This window comes from Euprymna scolopes, chromosome 40 (assembly GCF_053919585.1).
Source record: "Euprymna scolopes isolate OS-2025 chromosome 40, ASM5391958v1, whole genome shotgun sequence".
Classification (NCBI taxonomy): domain Eukaryota; kingdom Metazoa; phylum Mollusca; class Cephalopoda; order Sepiida; family Sepiolidae; genus Euprymna; species Euprymna scolopes.
Window position 1 is genome coordinate 19,409,077 of NC_136521.1, and position 23,161 is coordinate 19,432,237.

Here is a 23,161-nt window from a genome sequence, read left to right on the forward strand (position 1 = left end):
ATTTCATGGAGTTTTAGTGTTTATAAGACAATGATTAATATCAATGAAAACTGTGTTTTAGTATAAACTTTTATTTATCATTTTTTTAAAAAAAACTACATACGTGCATACATATTTCAGTGGCGACATTTTTTAAGTATTTTTCTATTATATTGTCTACGGTCTGTAGAAGCTGGACTTAATATAAAATCAAAACTGAAATATGTATGCATATATGTAGCTAAAAATGTGTGCGAAAGTAAACATTTATACCATAGTGGATAATTATATCATATTTTAATAAAAATAATACATATGCCCCCCCCCCATTTGGGGGTACGGAAATTGGTCAAAGGGAAAATTATTGCCAACTCGCATTTAGGTAAAAATGCACTTTCGTATATATAATTGAATTCATTCAAAAAGTATCGCAAAACAAAAACAAATAACATCTACACACACACACACACACACACATACACACACACACACACACACACACACTTTGTTAAAACATGATTTTGTTTTAAATGTTCTATTTTTGTTAACATATTTTGTGGCTCTTTTACAAATCCTATTATTTGCTGTACCTTACAAATTACAACTTTCGTTTGAAGCAAATCGCAAATTCGTTATTGTAAAAAGAGTGGCTATTGAGTTATTTATATACAACCTTGTTCGTTCTTGCGTCGTTCTGCCGAAAATAAATATCCTCATCCTCTTCTCTCATCTCACTCTCTGGTCTTCGTTCTCCCCCCCTCTCTTACAAACACACATCGCCTCTCCTTCATCACTTTCTCACCCCTCATTATCGTACACACGCATTGATCGCGTTCCTGTTTCTATGAGACCATTCCTCTATAAACGATGTAAACATAAGATTCAACACTATCTTTTAAGAAATAGAGTTGTTAGCTTGTGAGTCAGATTTTTTGGCGGGTCAGGGGTAGGTGGAGGGTAACAACCTCACCTTTTTTTGTGAAAATTGATAACATGTCGGAACGTCGCACAAAGCTTAGATCTCAATAGAAGTTAAGAGACAAGCAAACACACAACACACAACACACAACACAAAGAACAAATCCCCCCCCCCTAAAAAAAAGAAAAAAAAAAAAAAGAAAAAATCAGAGTTCGAAAAATCAAACAGGTTTCTTCTGGACAAAGTGTATCTTCCGCACTCCGATTTTGCCGACAGGCGAGAGGAACGAGTTTAGCATAATACCGTTTATGACGTCACTTAAATGTAAATAAATGGTTGCGAAAATACGAACACTAAATAATTAAGCCACAAAGCCTACTTTTTTCTACTAGCATCATTTGATGAGAAAAAAAAAAAAACAGAAGGAAAACGATTTGAGGAAAACATATTTATTGAATCGTTTAGCATGACACTGTATTATAGGCATCTCCAACCCGTTGTGTAGAACGTCATCATTGTACACATTAATTACTGACGTCATCGTTTCGTGTGTTTACTATAGTCTTGGTCAATTTCTATGAAAGATCATTTTTGCAGAAATTTATGAATAAATAAAATGTACAATAAAAATGGATAAAAAAAAACAATATATGGGGGGGGGGTAGAAATCCTTAAAAGAAATATTTTCTCCAATATATTTAACGAAACCTATTTTTATTATGTAATTTTATTTTATAATGAATAAATATCGAAAATATCAGGAAAATATGACAATAATTTGATTTTTGCTAGATTTTTAAAACATGGGTGTGTCTACGGCTTAAAAAACGTCACTACATAGGAACGTTGTTTTAAAGCGTCGATAATGTAAACACGATTTTGTCTTGTATTTTCATCATTTTTGTATGCTGTGAACATTTTTAAAAATATTAGCTGTTTATTTGGAGCTTCTTCTTTTGAATGATAAAAAGTTAGGATGATAATATTAAATTAAATTATAGTTACATCGTGTTATATACAGGGGGGGGGGGTTAAAACTGCGGCGTTCGTTAGAGGTATGTACTGTATTAGCATGACACTCCAAGAAATCTCTTACCAAACATAAACAAATCAAGTGCTTTCAAAATAATTTCGCCTAAGAATAACTTTTCCGTAAACATGCACACATAAATATGTTACATAACGAGGGCTGATTATTTACTTTCTTCCCGCCACAGAAAGATTTGAAAAGAGGGCACTTTAGCCCATTAAAATTACCTGAGTATCCCTGTCGGTATCGTAAATGACCTCAACCAAGTAAAATCTTCCTCAAATAAGGGAGAAAATACCTGGAATGGTAAACTTCCTAGGACCATCCAGGACAAATATTCCAGCCCAACACATCACAACGGATCAGTTTTTGCCGGACAAATCCTCGACAACGGAGTCTCGAATGATCTCTTCAAATCAAGACTCTCTGAGCAACAGGAGTTGCTCTTACGTGGTCTGTTTGAATAGAAACGTTTAAGTGATACACTAAGGGTCACAGATGGCACCAGATCAGAAGTTGACCATACCATGCGACTTTCGGGTAGAGATTTTCTCTCTCTCTCTCTTGTCTGGCGATATTTCAAACAGACAAGGCGTATACAGGGCGTCGTCTCTAAGCGCACAATATAACTAAATGTAGCGGGACGAGCTATCTCTCTATCTATCTGCCTATCATTCTCTCTCGGACCAAAGTAATCCGTCTTTATGATGGTTTCTGTGATTGTTGTTTCCTTTGATAAAAATTATTATTAAAAACGATTCACAAAGAAGTAGAAGCCTGGGTTTCCGATGGTTGTATCAGGATTTATACACGAACCGATAAGTAAAATATAGCAGATGCACACAAGTATATAACCTGTTAATATATCGCTAAAAATAACAACAGGACGACTGGAAACAATGCCAAGATAAGCAGAGAGCACATACAGCACCTGGAAGTCCCAAATGGTCACCCATTTAGTATTGACCAGGTCCAACGTTAGAAAATCATTTACGCCCAAGAAAAACATTTTCCAAAATTCTTGGCTCGAAAAAAATAGAAGTAGTAGTCTGTAGTATTTGAAACAATGACTGTTGGATAATCGTGATTGAAATTTGGAGGACAAGTTAGGCATGGAGTTAAGTTTATAGCTACAAAATATATATGGATTGCAGAACGGATTATGAATTTTATTAACGATTTTATGAGTGGCATTTTTTTTCACTGTATAAATGAATGTAATAAATATGTCTTGATTTGATCTTATAAATTGTATCTCTTCGTTGTCTATGGAAAGCTAGTTTTTGTAGAAAAAATCACTTTGATCTAAACATTGATCTGAAGAGGAGATAGGTTCTTAATTGAAAAAAAGCTCTCGATCCAAAGCCAAACATAAAAATTAGCATCTGCAAAAAAATAAAAAAAATAATAATGAATAAAATAAAAATAAAATGAATAAATAAAAAAATAAAAAAGCAACAACAAAAAATAAAAAAGGAAACGATAGGGAAAAGTTCAATAAATTATTATTTTTTGTACAGTACAGGGTTCTACTGTAATTGAATCTATTACCTCAGTTCGGATCAAATAAAGGTGAGGCTCTCCAGATCAACAACCATAAGGGCAAATGTTACCACTTGCTACTTTTTTTTTTTTTTTTTTACTTCCGTCAGGGTGCCATCTTATAAAATAACTGCATCATATACAAGGGATTAGTGGTAGGGATCATATACAATAAATACATGTAAGGATGAGTCCAATTTGAATATATTAAAAGCGTTAAACAATTTTTTAGCACAACGACTCGATATAAAGTTACTGTGTATTTTTATTCTAGTTTTAACGTTTTAGCGATCACGTGTTAGAGTATATAATTCCTGTACAGGCAGTCATCATTTTGCCTGTTTATTGGCATATAAAAAATCTATGGATTATCTATGATTCAATGCAGTTGATCAATGAGATCCTATAATTAAGATTATTAGTTTATACTCTTAGAACACATTATTCGGAGCATTTATTCTCCACACGATTGAACTTTAGCCACGGATTTCAAGTTTTGATTTGTGAAGAAAAAAATGTATAAAGTCAAGAATTAGATTGGATAATAACGGTTGGGGATGAATTTGCAAATTCTATGGCATGACATGACCAGCCGATTGATGGGCTCGGACCTCTCCGTCTAACTGAAGTAAAGGCTGAAGTGGGAGAACGATTCAGCCACCAGGATGCTGTCCTAAGGCATCACGGGTCCACACCAACAGCTTACAGGCAGCCACATTTTAAGGAGAGGGCGAAATTACCCCTCTGCATGGGGTTGCAGATTGCGAATTCGTGATCATCATGTTGTGTGTTGTATTATTATGGATAACGTGAATCCGAAGAAAGATAAACGAGCAACAGTGAAGAGACAGCTGGATTTATATACGAGGTGCCTTCAATAAGTTTCCAGACTTTTCGTACAGACATGTAAAATTGTCGTATACCTTCGAAAATTCAGTTTGTTATTGCTATATGACTTATCAGATGACTGACCAATTTTTACGATTTCAGATTGAAATGAACAGCTACACCAGGAATTGGAATACACTCCACTAAAGCCTGATTGTCACAGCTGGTAAATTTCAAAAATGCAATCTGGACGTAAGAACATTTTAGAAGAACGATATGCAATAAAATTCTGTTTTAAATTTGTAAAAATGGCACAGAAACATATGGAGTGCTTTAGATTGTTTTTGGACCATCTTGCATGAATCGAGCATCAGTTTTTGAGTGACATAAGAGATTCCAGGATCGCAGGAAGACTAACGGATGATGAGGGGGGGGGGAATAAGGAAGTCAGAACGCTAGAGTTGATGCCTCCCCCCAAAAAAGAAGAAATTCATGGATAAGGACCGTCGTGTGCCTATAGACACAATAAGTACACAGCTTGATGTCAGTGTAGGAACTGTACACGCAATTATTTACAAGAAACTGCAGATGCGGAAGATTTGCGCGAAGTTTGCCCCAAGGATGCTCAGAGAAGATCGCAGACTATTTGACCATCCTCCCTATAGTCCAGAGTTTGCTCTCAGCGACTTTTGGTTTTCACAAGCGGTCCCCAATCGCATATATACCCCCGTCAGAGGAGATAACAACGTTAGGTTTTTGCAGTTCTTACAAAGAGCTGTCGACGTCCTCCTACATACAACGCCAGCTTTCCTAAAAGTCACCCATCTGGTACTGACCAGGCTACAAAAATGTCTGACGGATCGGTGTTAAAGTTCGTAAAAGCTATGCAAAGACAGCAATCGACCAAATAACATCTGGCGACCTTGACGGACCATCCAAAGAATAAGATGTCGTTCTAAAAGTTACACATGCGTTTAAGGAGTTTTTATACTTCTCAACAAGAAAGTGTACACAATCTAGCGATAAGAAAAATAAATTCCAGGGACATAACTAGGATATCAGTTCAAGGGAGATAACTAAGATGGTTTAGTCTAGACCTGCATTAAATAATATCCATATGCCGTAAAACAAAACAGCTAAACTGAACTCGCAAATCTCGGAGGAATTTTGTCTGAAAGTCGGTAAAGCTTGTATCAGCGCCACATTCCCGCCTTTGTTTGACCCGATTAACGGACCAGGCCGACGGAATCGACGAAGAAATGGTTACTACGGAAGATCAAAAAGAACATATTCTCTTAATTATATTTGCACTGGGATTTAATGAGAAAAACAGAACGAATTAAAAAATATTTTACAGGCTACATTTCGGTAACATTGGAAACGATAGAAATACTTTTTGCTCTGTTATAGTTACCCCCTTCTAGATATTCACTCAAACTTAAGACCATGATTTCTCTATCTTGGGCGTGCCTCGGAATGTGCACTTTGATCGACAATACCCTTCGTATTTTATGCAATACATACCTCTTTCTCCTTTCGGTATTTTTTTACAATCATCAAATATAACATCTAATGCGCAAACTACATGATAGCATAATTTGCAGTGAAGTGATGTAAAAACACCCACTTGTAAATTAAGTATGCGCCATTTTTATCCTCCTAATGTTTGTGAAACTGATTTTGAAACTAGTAATTTGAGAATTATCAGATAAACTCTTGAAACACAAATAAGGAGCGAGAAAAGATTTTATTTTCTTGGTGAGTACGTGGCATAACAAATAATAAAGAAAAAAAGAAAAAAACAGAAACGGATTTTATCCCTAAAGAAGGTGTTATATCACCGAAAATTTGATTATAATCCAAGAAACGTTTTTTTTAATCCCGCGTTGTATTGGCTTTCTAAAACTTCAGATTCAAATTAAATTGAAACATCGCTTACGTAAAGGAAAAACTCTACTTAGTCACTGCACGCGAACGTGCGAGCTCCTCTTAACTGAACCTTTGAAAATCTCACTGTAAAAACAACATAGGGACTATACTTTCTGGTGAGTACATGCCACAAGAAATGATGGAGAAAAGGAAAAAACTCAAATGGATTCTATTCCTAAATTTTCCACCGAAAATTTGATTTTTTTTTTAACCTGTGTTGTATTCGCTTTCTAAAACTACAGATTTTATTTAAATTAATACGTTTATTTTCCATTTTAATTTTAAAACACTGGACGTTAATTATTCAATGAAACTCTTTTATATTCATCAATAATGATGGAATATTAAAAAGGAATAACGTTATCAATTGAAACAGAAAAATCAACAATTTTAATATTTAATTAATAAAGAATAATATTTCATCAAAACTAATATGCAAATGTATGGAAGATTTATTGCATTCTGTGCTGGTTGGGAAGGCCGATAGCAGGTTGAAAGCGTTCCCATTGAGAGGCGCTCGTAAACTCAAGTCAATTTATAATGTTCTGCAAGGAAGTTAAGGAAATCTATCATGGCGGGGGCCAATCGCTAAAATAACTTTAAAACATGTCTTTTTTTTTTTTTTTTTTTTTTTTTTAATATTTTGCAAGCTCTTTATCGCTTTGCAAAATTTCTTTACTTGAAGTCAAAGTATAATAATAAATATTTCATTCATTTCTTGTAAATAGAAAACTAAAATTTATTTGGGTAAACAAATAAATTTTAACATTTTGGTAATTTTGATACCAATTTATTTATCTTTAAATTAGTTCGTAAAGAAAGAAGAGGCGAATTCATCTCTAAATTCACCTGTGTGTGTGTGTGTATGTGTGTGTGTGTGTGTGTGTGTGTGTGTGAGAGAGAGAGAGAGAGAGAGAGAGAGAGAGAGAGAGAGAGAGTAATTTCGCCAACAAATCAGCAAGCCACTTGCCCTTATTCTGTCCCCTTCTCGCTTTTTTCTGTAGGTAAGAATTCTAGTGAACGATGTTAGAAGAAAAGTTTTTAAGTTAATAAAAATTTTTTAACTAAAAAAAATTATTAAATTATTATTAACAGTTTCGCTGAAACTATCACACACACACACACACACACACATATATATATATATACAGAGAGAGAGAGAGAGAGAGAGAGAGAGAGAGAGAGAGAGAGAGAGAGAGAGAGAGAGAGAGAGAGAGAGAGAGAGAAAATAAGACAATCAAATTAAAAATGTATTACACCAAACATTAATTAATTAAAAGGATTGCAGTGAAGTGGTGTAAAAAACACCCACTTGTAAATTAAGTATGCGCCATTTTTATCGTCTTAATTTTTGTGAAACTGATTTTGAAACTAGAAATTTGAGAATTATCAGATAAACTTTTGAAACACAAATAAGGAGCGAGACAAGATTTTATTTTCCTGGTGAGTACGTGACATAACAAATAATAAAGAAAAAGAAAAAAAACACAAACGGATTTTATCCCAAAATATGCTATGTTATGCTAATTAGACATGCAAATAATTGTTTTTGTATCTTTCATCGGAACTACATATAGAGTATTTCGACGTATTATATATATTGTTTTATTGATTCAAATAATAAGTAACTCGTTTTAATGGTAATGTAGAAGTGGTAAATCAAAAAGAAAAACTTCGCATCCATTTATTATAACAAAAAGAACATTTAAAAGGAAACAAAATAGAACAAGAATTAAACGTAATTACAATATTAATGTACTTGTTTTGTGTCATTTTAAATCCTAAAACCTTTGCACATGTATCAGTCTCATTCTGGTGGCCAGTTTTGAATTTCATATAATGTTCGATTTAATATTTGTTTTATTAACCGGACGTTGTGGTCACTCTCCAAACACACAAAATTCAAAGTTAGAGGGCGAAAGAGAGAGAGAGAGAGAGAGAGAGAGAGAGAGAGAGAGAGAGAGAGAGAGAGAGAGAGTCAATTACGTGTTAAGAGTATCGTTTAATTTTATCTCCTTTCTTTAGACCATAATTGATACGTGTAGTCGCATTGAAGTTTTGTTGTTGTGCTCAATCTTACTTAATGAACTCTTCCACCTACTATACAAATCCAGAGAATATGTCTCTCTGCAGTTTTGCTCGACTTTTTACTCATGGTTATCAGACTGACTTATACGGATACGCTTCATTCATTTTAATGACTTTTAGATTCAATATAGTATGTTTTCCCTAATTACCGTGTTGTGTTTTTCCGAACCCTTACGGTACTACAACAAGCTTTTAACAAGACGATTCCCCAAATCTAATCTTGCTGCACCTATCTCAAGAAAAGAATACCAACGTGAAATAGAAGCTGATATTATGGCCCCATTTGATCTAACATAAGGAGTATGGAACAAAGGTATGCAGCAAAGAGGTATGGGACATGTTTGCCATATTCTCATTGTTTGTTTTTATATTGCAGGTTTCTGTAGACAGTGCACCGAAGATGAGTTTATCACGTGAAGAATTTGAAACGATGAGGACGACCCAGCCGAAGGTCGATCACACAGCAGTCAATCCGAACGCCTGCATGAGCATCATCTCCGATCTGCAAAACAGCAAGGGTCGCGGTGCCAAGCTGTTCGCTAAACGCCAGGCTCGATGTGACAAGTGGGTAATTGATGACACAACATCTTCCGTGTCGGCCCCGGTCACCCCGTCCGAACCGCCAATTAGCTCGCCCTCCGTCTCAATGATGAATGCTCAGAATAGATTAGCCGACATGATTACGCAGCCGATGCCTATTATCCAACCTAAGCCCAAGCCCGCCCAGAAAGCCCCATTACCCGACCCACCGGTGGCGAGGAAAAATATAGGCGTTCCGCTACCAACTGTGAATGCTAACCTCCAAGCGGAATTTAAAAGTCTTGTCGAAGGACCGAATTTCAACAGAACCGCAAAAGGATGGAATGCAGCTTCAACTACACCACACTGTAAGTAGATCATTCTTCGATCTTTTCTTTTATTGTACGCTTAAAACGTGTTTATTAGGATGCAAGAAAACGAAGTGAGCATCAGATATTGCTCCCAACAATTTCTGATAAGGTTCTTATCAACTTGCCTCCCCAAGGAAGTTATGGGTCAATTTTTAATGTGGAAAATCCAGCGTCAAACCCCAGAGGAAGGCCTTTGCAATCAAACGTGAATTAATCCAATTTGGTGTAAGCGACACGTGTTGAAAGGCAAGATAGTTATTATGAATAACTTTTAACATTAAAACACTTAAAAACTAAAAGAACGATCAGGTTTATACCGAAACTTAATTCAATAAAACAATAATTAATTTTTACAAAAGAATAGCTGTGTATGTTGTACCAAGTTTTTTTGTGGATTATAAAGCATGAATTCCTCCTGGGAAGACAGAATTAGTTTTAAAATAAATATGTATTCCTAAGAGATAAAAATAAAACAAGATTCAAAGAAGGAGTTATTTTTTAAAATACAACAGAAACGCCACAATAATCCAAATAAGTGTCTTTTCCCACTTATTTCTCGTTTCCATAATGCCATAATTGTGACAGCTCAATTCTATAACGCTCTCTCGTGCAAAAAAGGCAGGTTTATTACCTCGGTCTTTCTTTTGTTATCTTTGTAATATCGCCATTTCTTAAAAACAAAGTCTGTTTATAAACTCAGTTTTCATTTTGGCATTTTCGCAATAGCATTCCATGTCACCTTCACTCTTTATGAATCGCAAATATCGGATGACTTCATTAGATGTCCATTTCGTCTCTGCAAGGCTAACAAATTAGCGATTCATCATCCACACTCGGCAGTCCATCATATTCTCGACAGTGCATCACACCGACTCCAAAACTAAACGTTTTATAATTGCTAACTCCAAGGTAAAGGAAAAAAACAAACAAAACAAAACAAAAAAACAAAAACAAACAAACAAAAAAACAAAAAACAAAAGAAAGAAACGAAAAGTTTTCTGAAAATTATCATTAATAGACTTTTTTTTTTAGTTCTATTCATTTATCTTGTATATATAGGGATGAAAATGAAACAAACCAAAATTATATGTTCGTCAACGTTTCGTCTTTATTTCACAACTTCCTCAGCATGATTGATTTGAAGAAATAAAATACCAGTATAATATTTACAAATTTATTTGCTATTTTTGTAAAGTATGTTTGTGTTTATGAAATGGATGTTATTTGTGTTATTTCTTTTAGCAGCATTTAGACGTTTTGAAAATTAGAATTGGAAAAAAGATGATGCTGTTTCTGCTCTTCTTTGGAATGAATATAGTCGTTCGAATTCGAAATGTTGGATATGTATATGAAATGAAATGAGTGTTTGATTGGTTGATTTTTGTATTTTTATAATATAAGTTTACTAATTGAAGGAAATAAATTGTAGAGGCGATTTCGTTGTTTAATTGTGTTCGAGTTTGTTATGAGTATTGATTCAATAAGTCTTTGCTGAGATGTATTTTAACTGAATTCAATGAATTTAGCTTGTTTGAAGTTAAAAGAATGATCGGACTGCAATGAGTGAGAGTCTAATGCATTCGAAGAATTGCTTATATATATATATATATATATATATATATATCTTCTTTATGTTCACCAAGCCTTTTCTCTAGTCCTTTTTTAGCTGCAGCAAAGTATATTTGATGATAATTATGGCATGGTATACTATATATATCTGCATTAGGTATGGCCCTGTTTTGAAAATGTTGTGTTGTTTTTGATGTTTGTTTTCTAACTTGTGATGTGGTTTTCTTATTGGAAGTGTTACAAATTATTTTATTATTGGCGTGAGTGGTCAAAAGAAGATGTCTGTTTATGAGACAAGTGTCTGGAGCATTTGATTTTTGCTTATTCTTTCTGGAAAATATTTGTATGGATTTTTTATTATCATTAAACAAAATATGTGGTGGTATTGTAATGATTTCAAAGATTTTGTGATGTATTTGAATTTTAAGTCTAAATTACAAAATCTGAAGCCACATAGGAAGAAACCGATTATCATGCTTTTTTTATTTTGTTTTACAGTGGGAGTAGGAATATATAATCATTTTTGTGTGTAGTTTTGCGGTGAACTTTGAAGAATAAATTATTGTTAGCTTTTATTATAAGCATGTTTAGAAAAAGTATTGTTCACTGTTCCATAGGTAAACATTATGGAGGGTTCGACTGGGTCTAATTTGTTTTTAATACAATCTATGTGCGTGTTTTCAGAAAGAAAAAGTCAAATGTCAATAAATCTAAAGCATTTTGTGTTTTGAGGTAAACTTCAAATAGCCAGATTATATGAATTCTAAGAATAGGCAGGCTAATAATACTTTACATACAATTTTGGTTTGCTCCTTTTTCATCTATCCATCGCGTTGCAATATCTGTTCTGTAATTTTCATCACATGTACACACGCAATAATATATGTATTTAGGCAGCACTCTTTCATTTAAGCAAACATTTTCAAATATGAAATTCTTCTTCTTAATTATACCTTATATATATATATATATATATATATATATATATATATATATATATATATATATATTTATATATATATATACAACGATATTAAATGAAAGCTTAGGAATAAACGTTATATATATAACTTTATTATATCATCAGAACAACAATAAAAGTAAAGGGGAAAATTAAGGAAATTCTTTTAGGCCATGGCATTTCGAAGTTATATGCTTCTCATCAGAAGAGGAGAAATGCTAGAATTATGGAAAATGAAAATGTAGAAAATCTGACTTTTTGACATTTAGAAATAAAAAAAAAATGAAAGAATGGGATAAAATGGTAAAAGGTAATTAAAAGTAGGTACAACATAAAAGGATAAATCGGAAGGATAGTATTTATGTAGGCAATAGTTTAAAAAATATATAAACCATTATGAAATAATTGGGATCATTAAAGAAGAGCCAATAATATAAGAAGAAAGGAAAAAAAACATAGAAGATATGGGAGAAATTGGAAAAGGTAAGGGGGAAGATAGAAACAGTAATTAGGAGATACGAAAATAAATATATACATAGATTAAAAAATAAAAATAAAACAATCATGAACGTGAAGAAAATGAGATTAGAAAAAACAATTATTTTATTTTTAAATACACACATAGCTATGTGTGTGTGTGTGTGCGTGTGTGTGTGCGTGAATTAAGAATGTTCAAGTATAAATTTAAGAGTTAAGTGGTTATATTTACATTTCTGTGTGGTTATTTCTAATGTTCTAAGCAAGCCTATATCAGTTTGGGAGTTAATATGTATATAGAGACGCATATATTTAATGGCGTGTTTAAGTTAGTTATTCCAATATTTTTTTCCGATTCTGTTACAATTACCGATTTTGTCATGAAATTTTGATTCCGACACAATTAGGTCTCAATTATTTTAAATCTCCAAATATTTAGCTATTTATTAGGTCTCGATTCTTTCAAATATACAAATATTTAGCTGGTTATAAGGTATCGATTCTCTTAAATCTCCAAATTTTGATTCCGACACAATTAGGTCTCGATTTTTTTTTAATATCCAAATATTTAGCTATTTATTAGGTCTCGATCCTATTAAATATCAAAATATTAACCAATTTATTACATCAATTCTTTTAAATCTCCAAATATTTTGTTATTTATTAAATCTCCATGTTTTTAATCTCAAAATATTTAGCAATTTATTAGGTCTCGATTTTTGTAAATCTCCAAATATTCAGGTATTTATTTGGTCTACATTTTTTTATCTCCAAATATTTGGCTATTTATTAGGTATCGATTCTTTTTAATCTTCAAATATTTAGCTATTTAATGGGTCTCGATTTTTTAATATCCAAATATTTAGCTATTTATTACATCTTAATCCTTTTAAATCTCCAAATATTCAGCTATTTATTAGGTCTAATTCTTTCAAATCTCCAAATATTGACCTATTTATAAGGTATCGATTCTTTAAAATGTCCAAATATTAAGCTATAATTTTTAAAATCTTTTAATATTTACCTATTTATTAGGTCTCGATTCTTTCAAATTTCCAAATATTTACCAATTCATAGTTCTCAATGATTTTAAATATCCAAATATTTAGCTATTTAAATATCCAAATATTTAGCTATTTGTAAATCTCCATTCTTTTAAATATCCAAATATTTAGTTATTTGTTAAGTCTCGATTCTTTCAAATCTCCAAATGTTTAGCTATTTATTAGGTCTCGATTCTGTTAAATCTAAAAATATTTAGCTATTTATTAATCTCCATTCTTTTAAATCTCCAAATATGTAGCTATTTATTAGGTCTTAATTATTTTAAATCTCCAAATATTAAGCAATTAATTAGGTCTCTATTTTTTTAAATCACCAAATATTAGCTATTTATTAGGTGTCGATTCTTTTAAATCTTTAAATATTTAGCTATTTATTAGGTCTCGAGTTTTTTAATATCCAAATATTTAGCTATTTATTAGATCTCAATTTTTTAAAATCTCTAAATATTTAGCTATTAATTATGTGTATATTCTTTTCAATCTCAAAATATTTAGCTATTCATTAGGTCAATTTTTGTAATATTTAGCCATTTATTAGGGTTCAATTTCTTTAGATCGCTAAATATTTAGTCATTTAAAAGATTTCGATTCTTTCAAATATCTAAATATTTAGCTATTTATTAAGTCTCGATCCTTTTAAATCTCCAAATATTTAGCAATTTATTACGTCCCGATTTTTTAAATCACAAAATATTTAGCTATTATAAGGATCGATTCTTTAAAATATCTAAATATTTAGCTATTTATTAGGTTTAAATACTTTTTAATCTTAAAATATTTAACTTTTTATTAGGTCTCGATGTTTTAACTCTCGAAATATTTAGCTATTAATTAGGTCTCGATTCTTTTTAAATATCTAAATATTAAGCTATTTATTAGTCTCCATTCTTTCAAATCTCAAAATATTTAGCTATTTAAGTCTTGATTCTTTTTAATCTCCAAATATTTAGCTATTTATTTCGTGTAGATTCTTTAAATCTACAAATATTTAGCTATTTATTAGGTCTCAATTATTTTAAATCTCAAAATATATAGCTATTTATTAGGTCTATATTCTTTTAAATATTCAAATATTTAGCTATTTGTTAGGTCTCGATTTTTTAAAATCTCCAAATATTTAGCTATTTATAAGGTCCTTTCAAATATCTAAATATATAGCTCTTTATTAGGTCTCGATTCTTTTAAATATCCAACTATTTAGCTATTTATTAGGTCAATGCTTTCAAATCTCAATATATTTAGCTATTTATATAGTCTGAATACATTTGAATCCAACACATTTAGCTATTTATTAGGTATTTATTCTGTTAAATCTCCAAATATTTAGCCATTTATTTGGTCTCGATTTTTTTCAAATCACATAATAAGTAGCTACTAATAAGTTGTCGATCCTTTTAAATCTAAAAATATTTAGCTATTTATTAGGGCCTTATTCTTTAAAATCTCGAAATATTTATCTACTTTTTAGTTCAATTCTGTCAAATATCAAAATATTTAGCTATACTTTTAAATCTTAAATATTTAGCTATTTATTATGTCTCGATTCTTTCAAATCTCCAAATATTTAGGTATTTATTAGGTCTCGATATTTTTAAATCTAATATTATTTAGCTATTAATTAGTTCTCGATCCTTTTTAATCTCCAAATATTTAGCTATTTATTAGGTCGATTCTCTCAAATCTCCAAATATTTAGCTATTTATTAGGTCTCGATTTTTGAAAATCTCCAAATATTTAACTATTTATTAGGTCTACTTTTTTATCTCAAAATATTGAGCTATTTATTAGGTCTCGATTCTATTTAATCTCCAAATATTTAGCTATTTAATGGGGCTCGATTTTTTAATCTCCAAATATGTAGCTATTTTAGGTCTCAATTATTTTAAATCTCCAAATATTTAGCTATTTTTTTGGTGTCGATTCTTTCAAATACCCAAATATTTAGCTGTTTATTAGCTCTCAATTCTTTCAAATATCCAAATATTTAGCTTTTTATTAAGTCTCGGTTCTTTAAAAATCCAAATATTTAGCTATTTATTAGGCCTCGATGTTTTTAAATGACCAAATATTAGCTATTTCTCAGGCCCCGATTCTTTTAAATCTTCAAGTATTTTACTATTTGTAAGGTCTTGATACTTTCAAATCTCCGAATATTTAGCTATTTATTGGGTCTCGTTTCTTTTAAATATCTAAATATTAAGATATTTATTAGGTCTCGGTTCTTTCAAATATCCAAATATTTACCTATTTATAAGGTATCGATTTTGTTGAATCTTAAAATATTTAGCTATTTATTAAGTATCGACTTTTTTAAATATCCAAATATTTAGCTATTTATTAGGTCTCGGTTCTTCCAAATGTACAACTATTTTGCTATTTATTGTTTCGATTCTTTTAAATCTCAAAATATTTTGTTATTTATGTAATATCGACTTTTTAATCTCCAAATATTTAGCAATTTATTAGGTCTACATTTTTTGATCTCCAAATATTTTGCTATTTATTAGGTCTCCATTCTTTTAAATCTCCAAATAATTAGGTATTTATTAGGTCTATTCCTTTAATATCCCGAGATTAAGCAATTTATTAGTGCTCGAATTTTTAATATACAAATATTTAGCAATTTATTATGTCTCGATTCTTTAAAATATCAATATCTTTAGCTATTTATTTGGTCTCAATTCTTTTAAATCTCAAAATATTTAGCTATTTATTAGGTCTCAATTCTTTTAAATATCACAAAAATTTAGCTATTTATAAAGTTAACTCTTTCAAATCTCAAAATATTTAGCTATTTCTTAGGTCTCGATTCTTTTAAATTTCCAAATATTTAGCAATTTATTTGGTCTTGAATGTTTAAAATCTCATACTATTAACCTATTTATTAGGTCTCGATCATTTTAAATCTTCTAATATTTAGCTATTTATTAGGTCGATTCTTTAAAATCTACAAATATTTAGACATTTATTAGGTCTCGATTTTTGTAAATCTCCAAATATTTAGATATGTATTAGGTCTACATTTTTTGAGATCTCCAAATTTTTAGCTATTTATTAAGTCTCGATTCTTTTAAAACTCCAAATATTTAGCTATTTAATGGATCTCCATTTTTTAAAAATCTCCAAATATTTAGCTATTTATTAGGTTTCCATTTTTTTAAATCTCCAAATATAAGGCTATTGGTTAAGTCTTAATTATTTAAATCTCCAAATATTTAGCTATTTTTTTGGTCTCGATTCTTTCAAATATCCAAATATTTAGCTATTTATTAGGTCTACATTCTTTTAAATCTCCAAGTATTTAGCTATTCATTAGGTCTCAATTCTTTTCAATCTCCAAATATTTAGCTATTTATTAGGTCATTTTTAAAAAAAATATTTATCTATTTATATTTCTCAGGTCTCGATTTTTTAAAATCCCCAAATATTAAGCTATTTGTTAGGTCTAGATTCTTTAAAATTACCAAATATTTACCTATTTATTAGGTCTCTATTCTTTTTAAATCTTCAATTATTTAACTATTTTTTAGGTTTGGATTCTTTCATATTTCCCAATATTTAGCTATTTATTGGGACTCCTTTCTTTGATGTAAAATCTTTCCAATAACCAAATATGTAGCTATTTATTGGGTTTCGATTTTTTAAAATCTCATTATTTTTTAGCTATTGATTAGGTCTTGATTCTTTTTAAAATTCTAAATATTATTTAAATGCTATTTATTAGGTCTAGCTTTATTTATAATCTTCAAATATTTAGCTATTTATTAGGTCTCGATTCTTTTAAATCCCCTAATATTTAGCTATTTATTAGGTCTAGATTCTTTTAAATCTGCAAATATTTAGCTATTTATTAGGTCTCGATTCTTTTAAATCTGCAAATATTTAGCTATTTATTAGGTCTCGATTCTTTCAAATCTCCGAATATTTAGCTATTTATTACGTCCCGATTCTGTCAAATATCAAAATATTTAGCTATTTATTAGGTCTTAGTTTATTCAGATATCCAAATATTTATCTACTTATTAGGTCTCGATTCTTTCAAATATCCAAATATTTAGCTATTTATAAAGTCTCAATTCTTTTAACGCTCTAGATATATAGCTATTTATTAGATCTAAAATCTTATATATAAGTAAATATTTAGCTATTTAATTATGTCTCTGTTTTAAATCTCTAAATATTTAGCTATTTATAAGGTCACAATTCTTTTTAAATCTAAATATTTAGCTATTGATAAGGTCCTGATTCTTTTTAAATCTCTTAATATTTAGCTATTTATTAGGTCTCTATCTTTTAATAATCTCCAAATATTTAGCTTTTATTAGGTCTCAATTCTTTTAAATATCCAAATATTTAGCTATTTATGAGGTCTCCATTCTTTCAAATCTCCAAATATTTTGATATTTATTAGGTCTCGATTCTTTTAAATCTTCAAATATTTAGCTATTTATTAGGTCTCGATTTTTGTTTAAATCTTCAAATATATAGCTATTTATTAGATCTCGACTCTTTTTAATCTCTAAATATTTAGCCATTTACTAAGTATCGATTCTTTTTAAATCTCTAAATATTTAGCTATTTATTACGTATCGATTCTTTTTAAATCTAAATATTTAGATATTTATTAGGTCCTGATTCTTTTTAAACCTCTTAATATTTAGCTATTTATTAGGTTTCTATTTTTTCATAATCTCCAAATATTTAGCTCTTTATAAGTTCTCGAATCTTTAAAATATCCAAATATTTATCTATTTATTAGGTCTCAATTTTTAAATATCCAAATATTTAGCTATTTATTAGGTCTCGATTCTTTTAAATCTTCAAATATTTAGCTATTTATTAGGTCTCGATTTTTTTTACATCTCCAAATATTTAGCTATTTATTAGATCTCGACTCTTTTTAATCTCTAAATATTTAGCCATTTATTAGGTGTCGATTCTTTTTAAATCTCTAAATATTTAGCTATTTATTAATAAGGTCTCAATTCTTTTTAAATCTCTAAACATTTAACTATTTATTACGTTTCGATTCTTTTTAAATCTCTAAATATTTAGCTATTTATTAGGACTCGACTCTTTTTAATCTCCAACTATTTAGCTATTTATTAGGTGTCGATTATTTTTAAATCTCTAAATATTTAGCTATTTATTAGGTCTCGATTTTTATAAAATCTCCAACTATTTAGCTATTTCTTACGTATCGATTTTTTTAAATCTCTAAATATTTAGCTATTTATTAGGTCTCGACTCTTTTTAACCTCTAAATATTTAGCTAATTATTAGATCTCGACTCTTTTTAATCTCTAAATATTTAGCTATTTATTAGGTTTCGATTCTTTTTAAATCTCTAAATATTTAGCTATTTATTAGGTCTCGACTCTTTTTAATCTCTAATTATTTAGCTAATTATTAGATCTCGACTCTTTTTAATCTCTAAATATTTAGCTATTTATTAGGTTTCGATTCTTTTTTAATCTCTAAATATTTAGCTATTCATTAGGTGTCGATTCTTTTTAAATCTCTAAATATTTAATTATTTAATAGGTCTCGACTCTTTTTAATATCTAAATATTTAGCTCTTTATTAGGTGTCTATTCTTTTTAAATCTCTAAATATTTAGCTATAATTTTTTTTTACTGTTATGTTTACCTTAAAAACCATGTGATATGTTAAAGACTGCACGTGTAGGAAGCTATCTATAGTGATTAGTGTTCTTTTTAAATAGGTGTCACCACTTATCAAGGCCGATAGGCCACTCGAGAATAAGGGTTAAGAGTGTACAGTAGTCAAAAGGACAATATAGTAATCGATAGTAATGGAAGTTCGGTAAATTTGTTAACTTAAGTGGAACGGCTCATCAGAAACTTGTTTACGTTGGACTTGAAGACAACTATATTATAGACAGCTGGAAAGCAGGAAAACGGAAGACAATTCCACAGGCGTGCAGTTCTAAGAAAGAAGCTTTGATCATGGAATCTATGTTTAGGTTTAGGCACAGATAAAGAGTGTGGGGAATTATTGATAGTGTTTTCAGCTAGACGATTGTTTCTTGTGAAGGTTTGGCGAGGGGGGACCATAGATTGAAGCTCAGTCGAACACTTTCCATGAAAATAACGGTACAGCAGAGACAAGCTCGCAACATCACTTCTGTGAGATAGAGGTTGCAGCGAAGAGAAAAGGACATCTCCCACCAGGCCACGAAGTCTATTTTGAACCCTATCAAGGCAGGACAAGTCTTTTCTAGCAGCCCTTGTCCATATGTGGCAACAGTATTCTATCCTTGGACGTATCTGGCTCTCATATAGATAGAGAATTGTATAAGCAGTGAGATATCTACTGGATCGATAGAAGGATCCAACCATTTTTCCAGCGGCCTTGGCAACAGTTGACAGAAGGCAGCTTGTACAATCAACCGGAATTCTTCTTAATGTGTAAAACTATATGGAAAACACCAATAGTCATGAGATTTGCGCAGAAGTTGACACGAAATAAAGATTCATCGTTACTTTCCTTAGATATGTCGGTATGTAAGTAATGATGAAGAGATCTTATTTGAGTTTGGAATTCGAAAGGGAAGTGTCTTCATGTTAATATATTTATTCTAACAAACATGTGTACAGAAACGCAAAAGAATTAGCAATTGTATCTAGGGACATTCAGAAAGACTTCCAAAATGCTTTAACGATGAGTTTCGAAATTATCATTTCTAGATACATTCAATTTAGTATTTCTATTTTTTTACTTTAAACTAATGTATCAACTTTATTATGTAACTAGCAGGGAGACCCGACGTTATCCGGGATTGAATGAGGATCAACAAATGTTCCACCCTACCTTACTTTTATTGTTATCGAAATCGGTTAAATCGCCCATTTGTTAATTAAATCGATTGATTATCTAAAGGCAGTTTCATATGCCTTCCCGCGATGACTTACTGCACTATACATTATAACCTATTATTGCACTGTAGAGAATCTACTATTGATTTTATAAAATTACTTTTATATACAATGGCTTGCATTAAAGTTTAAAATGAAAAAGTCAAGTATCATGGTGCAATTATGATTTAAAATTCATTTCGGACGCGCCCCTGTCATATCAAAGAACCTACTGTTGCTTTTATATGTCTGGCCTATCGGCTTGTGTGGTAATAAAACTTCTTTAATGAACTTGTGATGTTAGGCTGTGTAAGTTTGATCAAAATCGCCTGTCCCTTCTATCATCGGATTTTTTTCGAATATCGATCATCGATACTTACCGAAGACATTCCGATACAAAACTAAGAACACTGCCAGGCACATAAAGTACCTTTGTGTGAAATTTCATACAAATCAGCAAAGTCCGTAGGAAACGAACATACACACATACAAAATTCCTTTTATATAATAGTAAAGTAAAAAAGTCGATAGATAGATAGATAGATAGATAGATAAGTTTGTTCGAAACTCACACATTTCTGTATCACTATTCGTATGAAGTTATGTATATATGTGTTTAGATGTATGCATGTTTGGACATTTGTACTAGTAAACACATTGAACGATCGTTATGAACTTTTTGAACAGTCGTAAAATTCGTAATGTAGGCTATATTTAATTTAATTTAGTTTTATGGGATGGAAGCCTTTCCTAAAAAATACCTCTGATATTTGTGTAATTTTTATTACTGGCATAAATAAATATTTTTCATGTTTCATTTTTTAAAATTATTTTAAAGGATTTTAGAATGCATCCTATGGGTATTATTCAAATATTGCAGATTTGCATTAAATTTGATCCATAGTCATTTGGCAGCAATTAAGCAAAATTCCCTGAATTTCAAGTTCTTCTTAAGATCACTTAAATTTGAGATCGTTTTTAATATCAAAATCATGTAATCTATTTTGACTAAAATTGGAATAAGGATTCTAGACATAAACTTTAGTACTATTAAATATTGATTTTGAATCTAGGTAAAATGGTGTATAAAAGTGATGCAAAATTGTTCAGGGAATTATTTTTCCCCATCCTGGGACGGGTATTCATATAATAAGAAAATAAAATTTAAAGTGTGTTCCATAATAGTGTGTTCCATAATTGTTTCCTTCTAAATAAAATCTTTTTTTTTTGTATTTGTCATAAAAATGCTACATGGTTTCTAAAAAGAAGAGAAAACATGTAGCACTTTTATTCGAAAAACTGTAGCGTACGAAAATAAATGGAACGTTCAGCATTCATGATCTGGACATGTGGCTTTCATTAAACATGTAGCACGTTTTTAGTGAATGTATGACATTTTTAAAGTGAACATGTAAAACCGTTTAATCGAAACATGTAACATTTTTGTAAACGTTCAGCATTCTCTAAAAGTATCATTTTTTAACGAGAATATTTTTTAAAATGACCATGTATCATTTTAGAAGTAAACATGTGGCACTTTATACTGTTGATTGACTTTATGTTTCTTTTTTCTTTGCAAGATGTAAAAATGTTTGATGTACGTTGAGTTAGCTACTATATCTTTTTGGATATTGAACACTGAAATCTGAATCGATTTCGAAATGCAACTCATGTAAACATTGCATTTAAAAACAAATATTTTTTTTAACTCAGCTCGGCAGTAAAACTCGTTGATATAAACGTTTGGGACCAGACTGCTTGGATAACAGGTGTGAAATGTTATTTAATATTGTCCACCATGGAGCCTGAGACAACCACAGAACTTAAAACTGAATGAAGAAAAATTTTTAATTCTCAGAAGTTTATGGCCGAGGATATGAAGAGAAATGGAAATAATATGATGCTATGGATGTGTAATGTGAGTCACAAAGACGATGCTTAGCCGAAGATTAAGTCTGAACATTGTAAGGAGATATCTTCAAAACGGGAGGAAAAATGGACAAGCAAGTTAAAATAATTACGTGATTAAAATTAAAATATTTCCTCAATTTTGGAGACTTCATCTTTTCATCAAGAAAGACAGCGTTTTCGTTAAATAAAAGGGATGATATGCGCTGACTATCCGCTTCGTCGCTTTAATAAATTTAATAATATTCTTAATGAAGATTACTACGCATCAGAATACCATTACCTGACAGTAATGTACCTTTAAACCCAGTTGTACTGCGTGGAACTCCTTTTTATCAAGCTAAACGAAGAGAAAAATTACCAAACTCGTCAAACTAAAAGATATCCCTCTTCAATCCTTCAACACGCGCACGCGCCGCTGACAAATCGTTACGTCGAAGAACTTTGACAGGTCTAATCTTTGACCTATTTGCACTCCGTTACCGGTCGGTCGCTTCAGCATGGAGATGAGGAAGGAGTTCCCTGAGAGCTTTACTCACACGGTCTTCCAGCGTTATAATTACCCTGAGAACAATCGTGTCATATCTTTCTATCAAGTTTGACCCAAGGCTGTACAAAAAGAGTACCTTGGCACTCTTGTGCCATAGATACATTGCCGTCATCTCGTTGGTAGAAAAAGTTTTGTTGACACATTGTAGGTAGTGAGGCAATATGTAGTCAAATCTTTTTCTTTTTTCTTTCTTTTCTGTTCTTCTTACGCCGTCATCATGGTCATAGTGAATTTATAGTTGCAAAAGATTATTTGTTTTTCTATTTCTTTGCTTCTGTAATCAAATAATAAACATAAAAACTATCAACAGAATACTTGCTCAATGACGTCATGTTCTTTGGTGGTTTTTACATCGCCCACGCTCCACCAAGAGGACAAACGGAGATAAAGCTAAAAAAAGTAACGACTGAATCTAATTAATTCGTCAACTAAAGAGAAAGACTTTGATATTATCTTCGCCACGTCTCACGACGGACTACCTTTACGTGACGTTATAACATGGCATATAGTGTTAACTTTAATAACCTTTAAGGGAATTTTTCATTACTC

The 23,161-nt window shown here is 30.8% G+C and overlaps 1 protein-coding gene across 6 annotated transcripts in view; it reads left to right on the forward strand.

Annotated features, from left to right (window-relative positions):
- The window catches only part of LOC145265412 (uncharacterized), a 305,510-nt gene that overhangs the window by 253,899 nt on the left and 28,450 nt on the right, over positions 1 to 23,161 (forward strand). For all 6 annotated transcript variants that reach the window (XM_080121241.1, XM_080121244.1, XM_080121240.1 and 3 more), the window contains one exon: positions 8,692 to 9,202. In XM_080121241.1, coding sequence (XP_079977367.1) covers positions 8,692 to 9,202 — 511 coding nt within the window. The remainder of the gene's footprint in view (positions 1 to 8,691; positions 9,203 to 23,161) is intronic.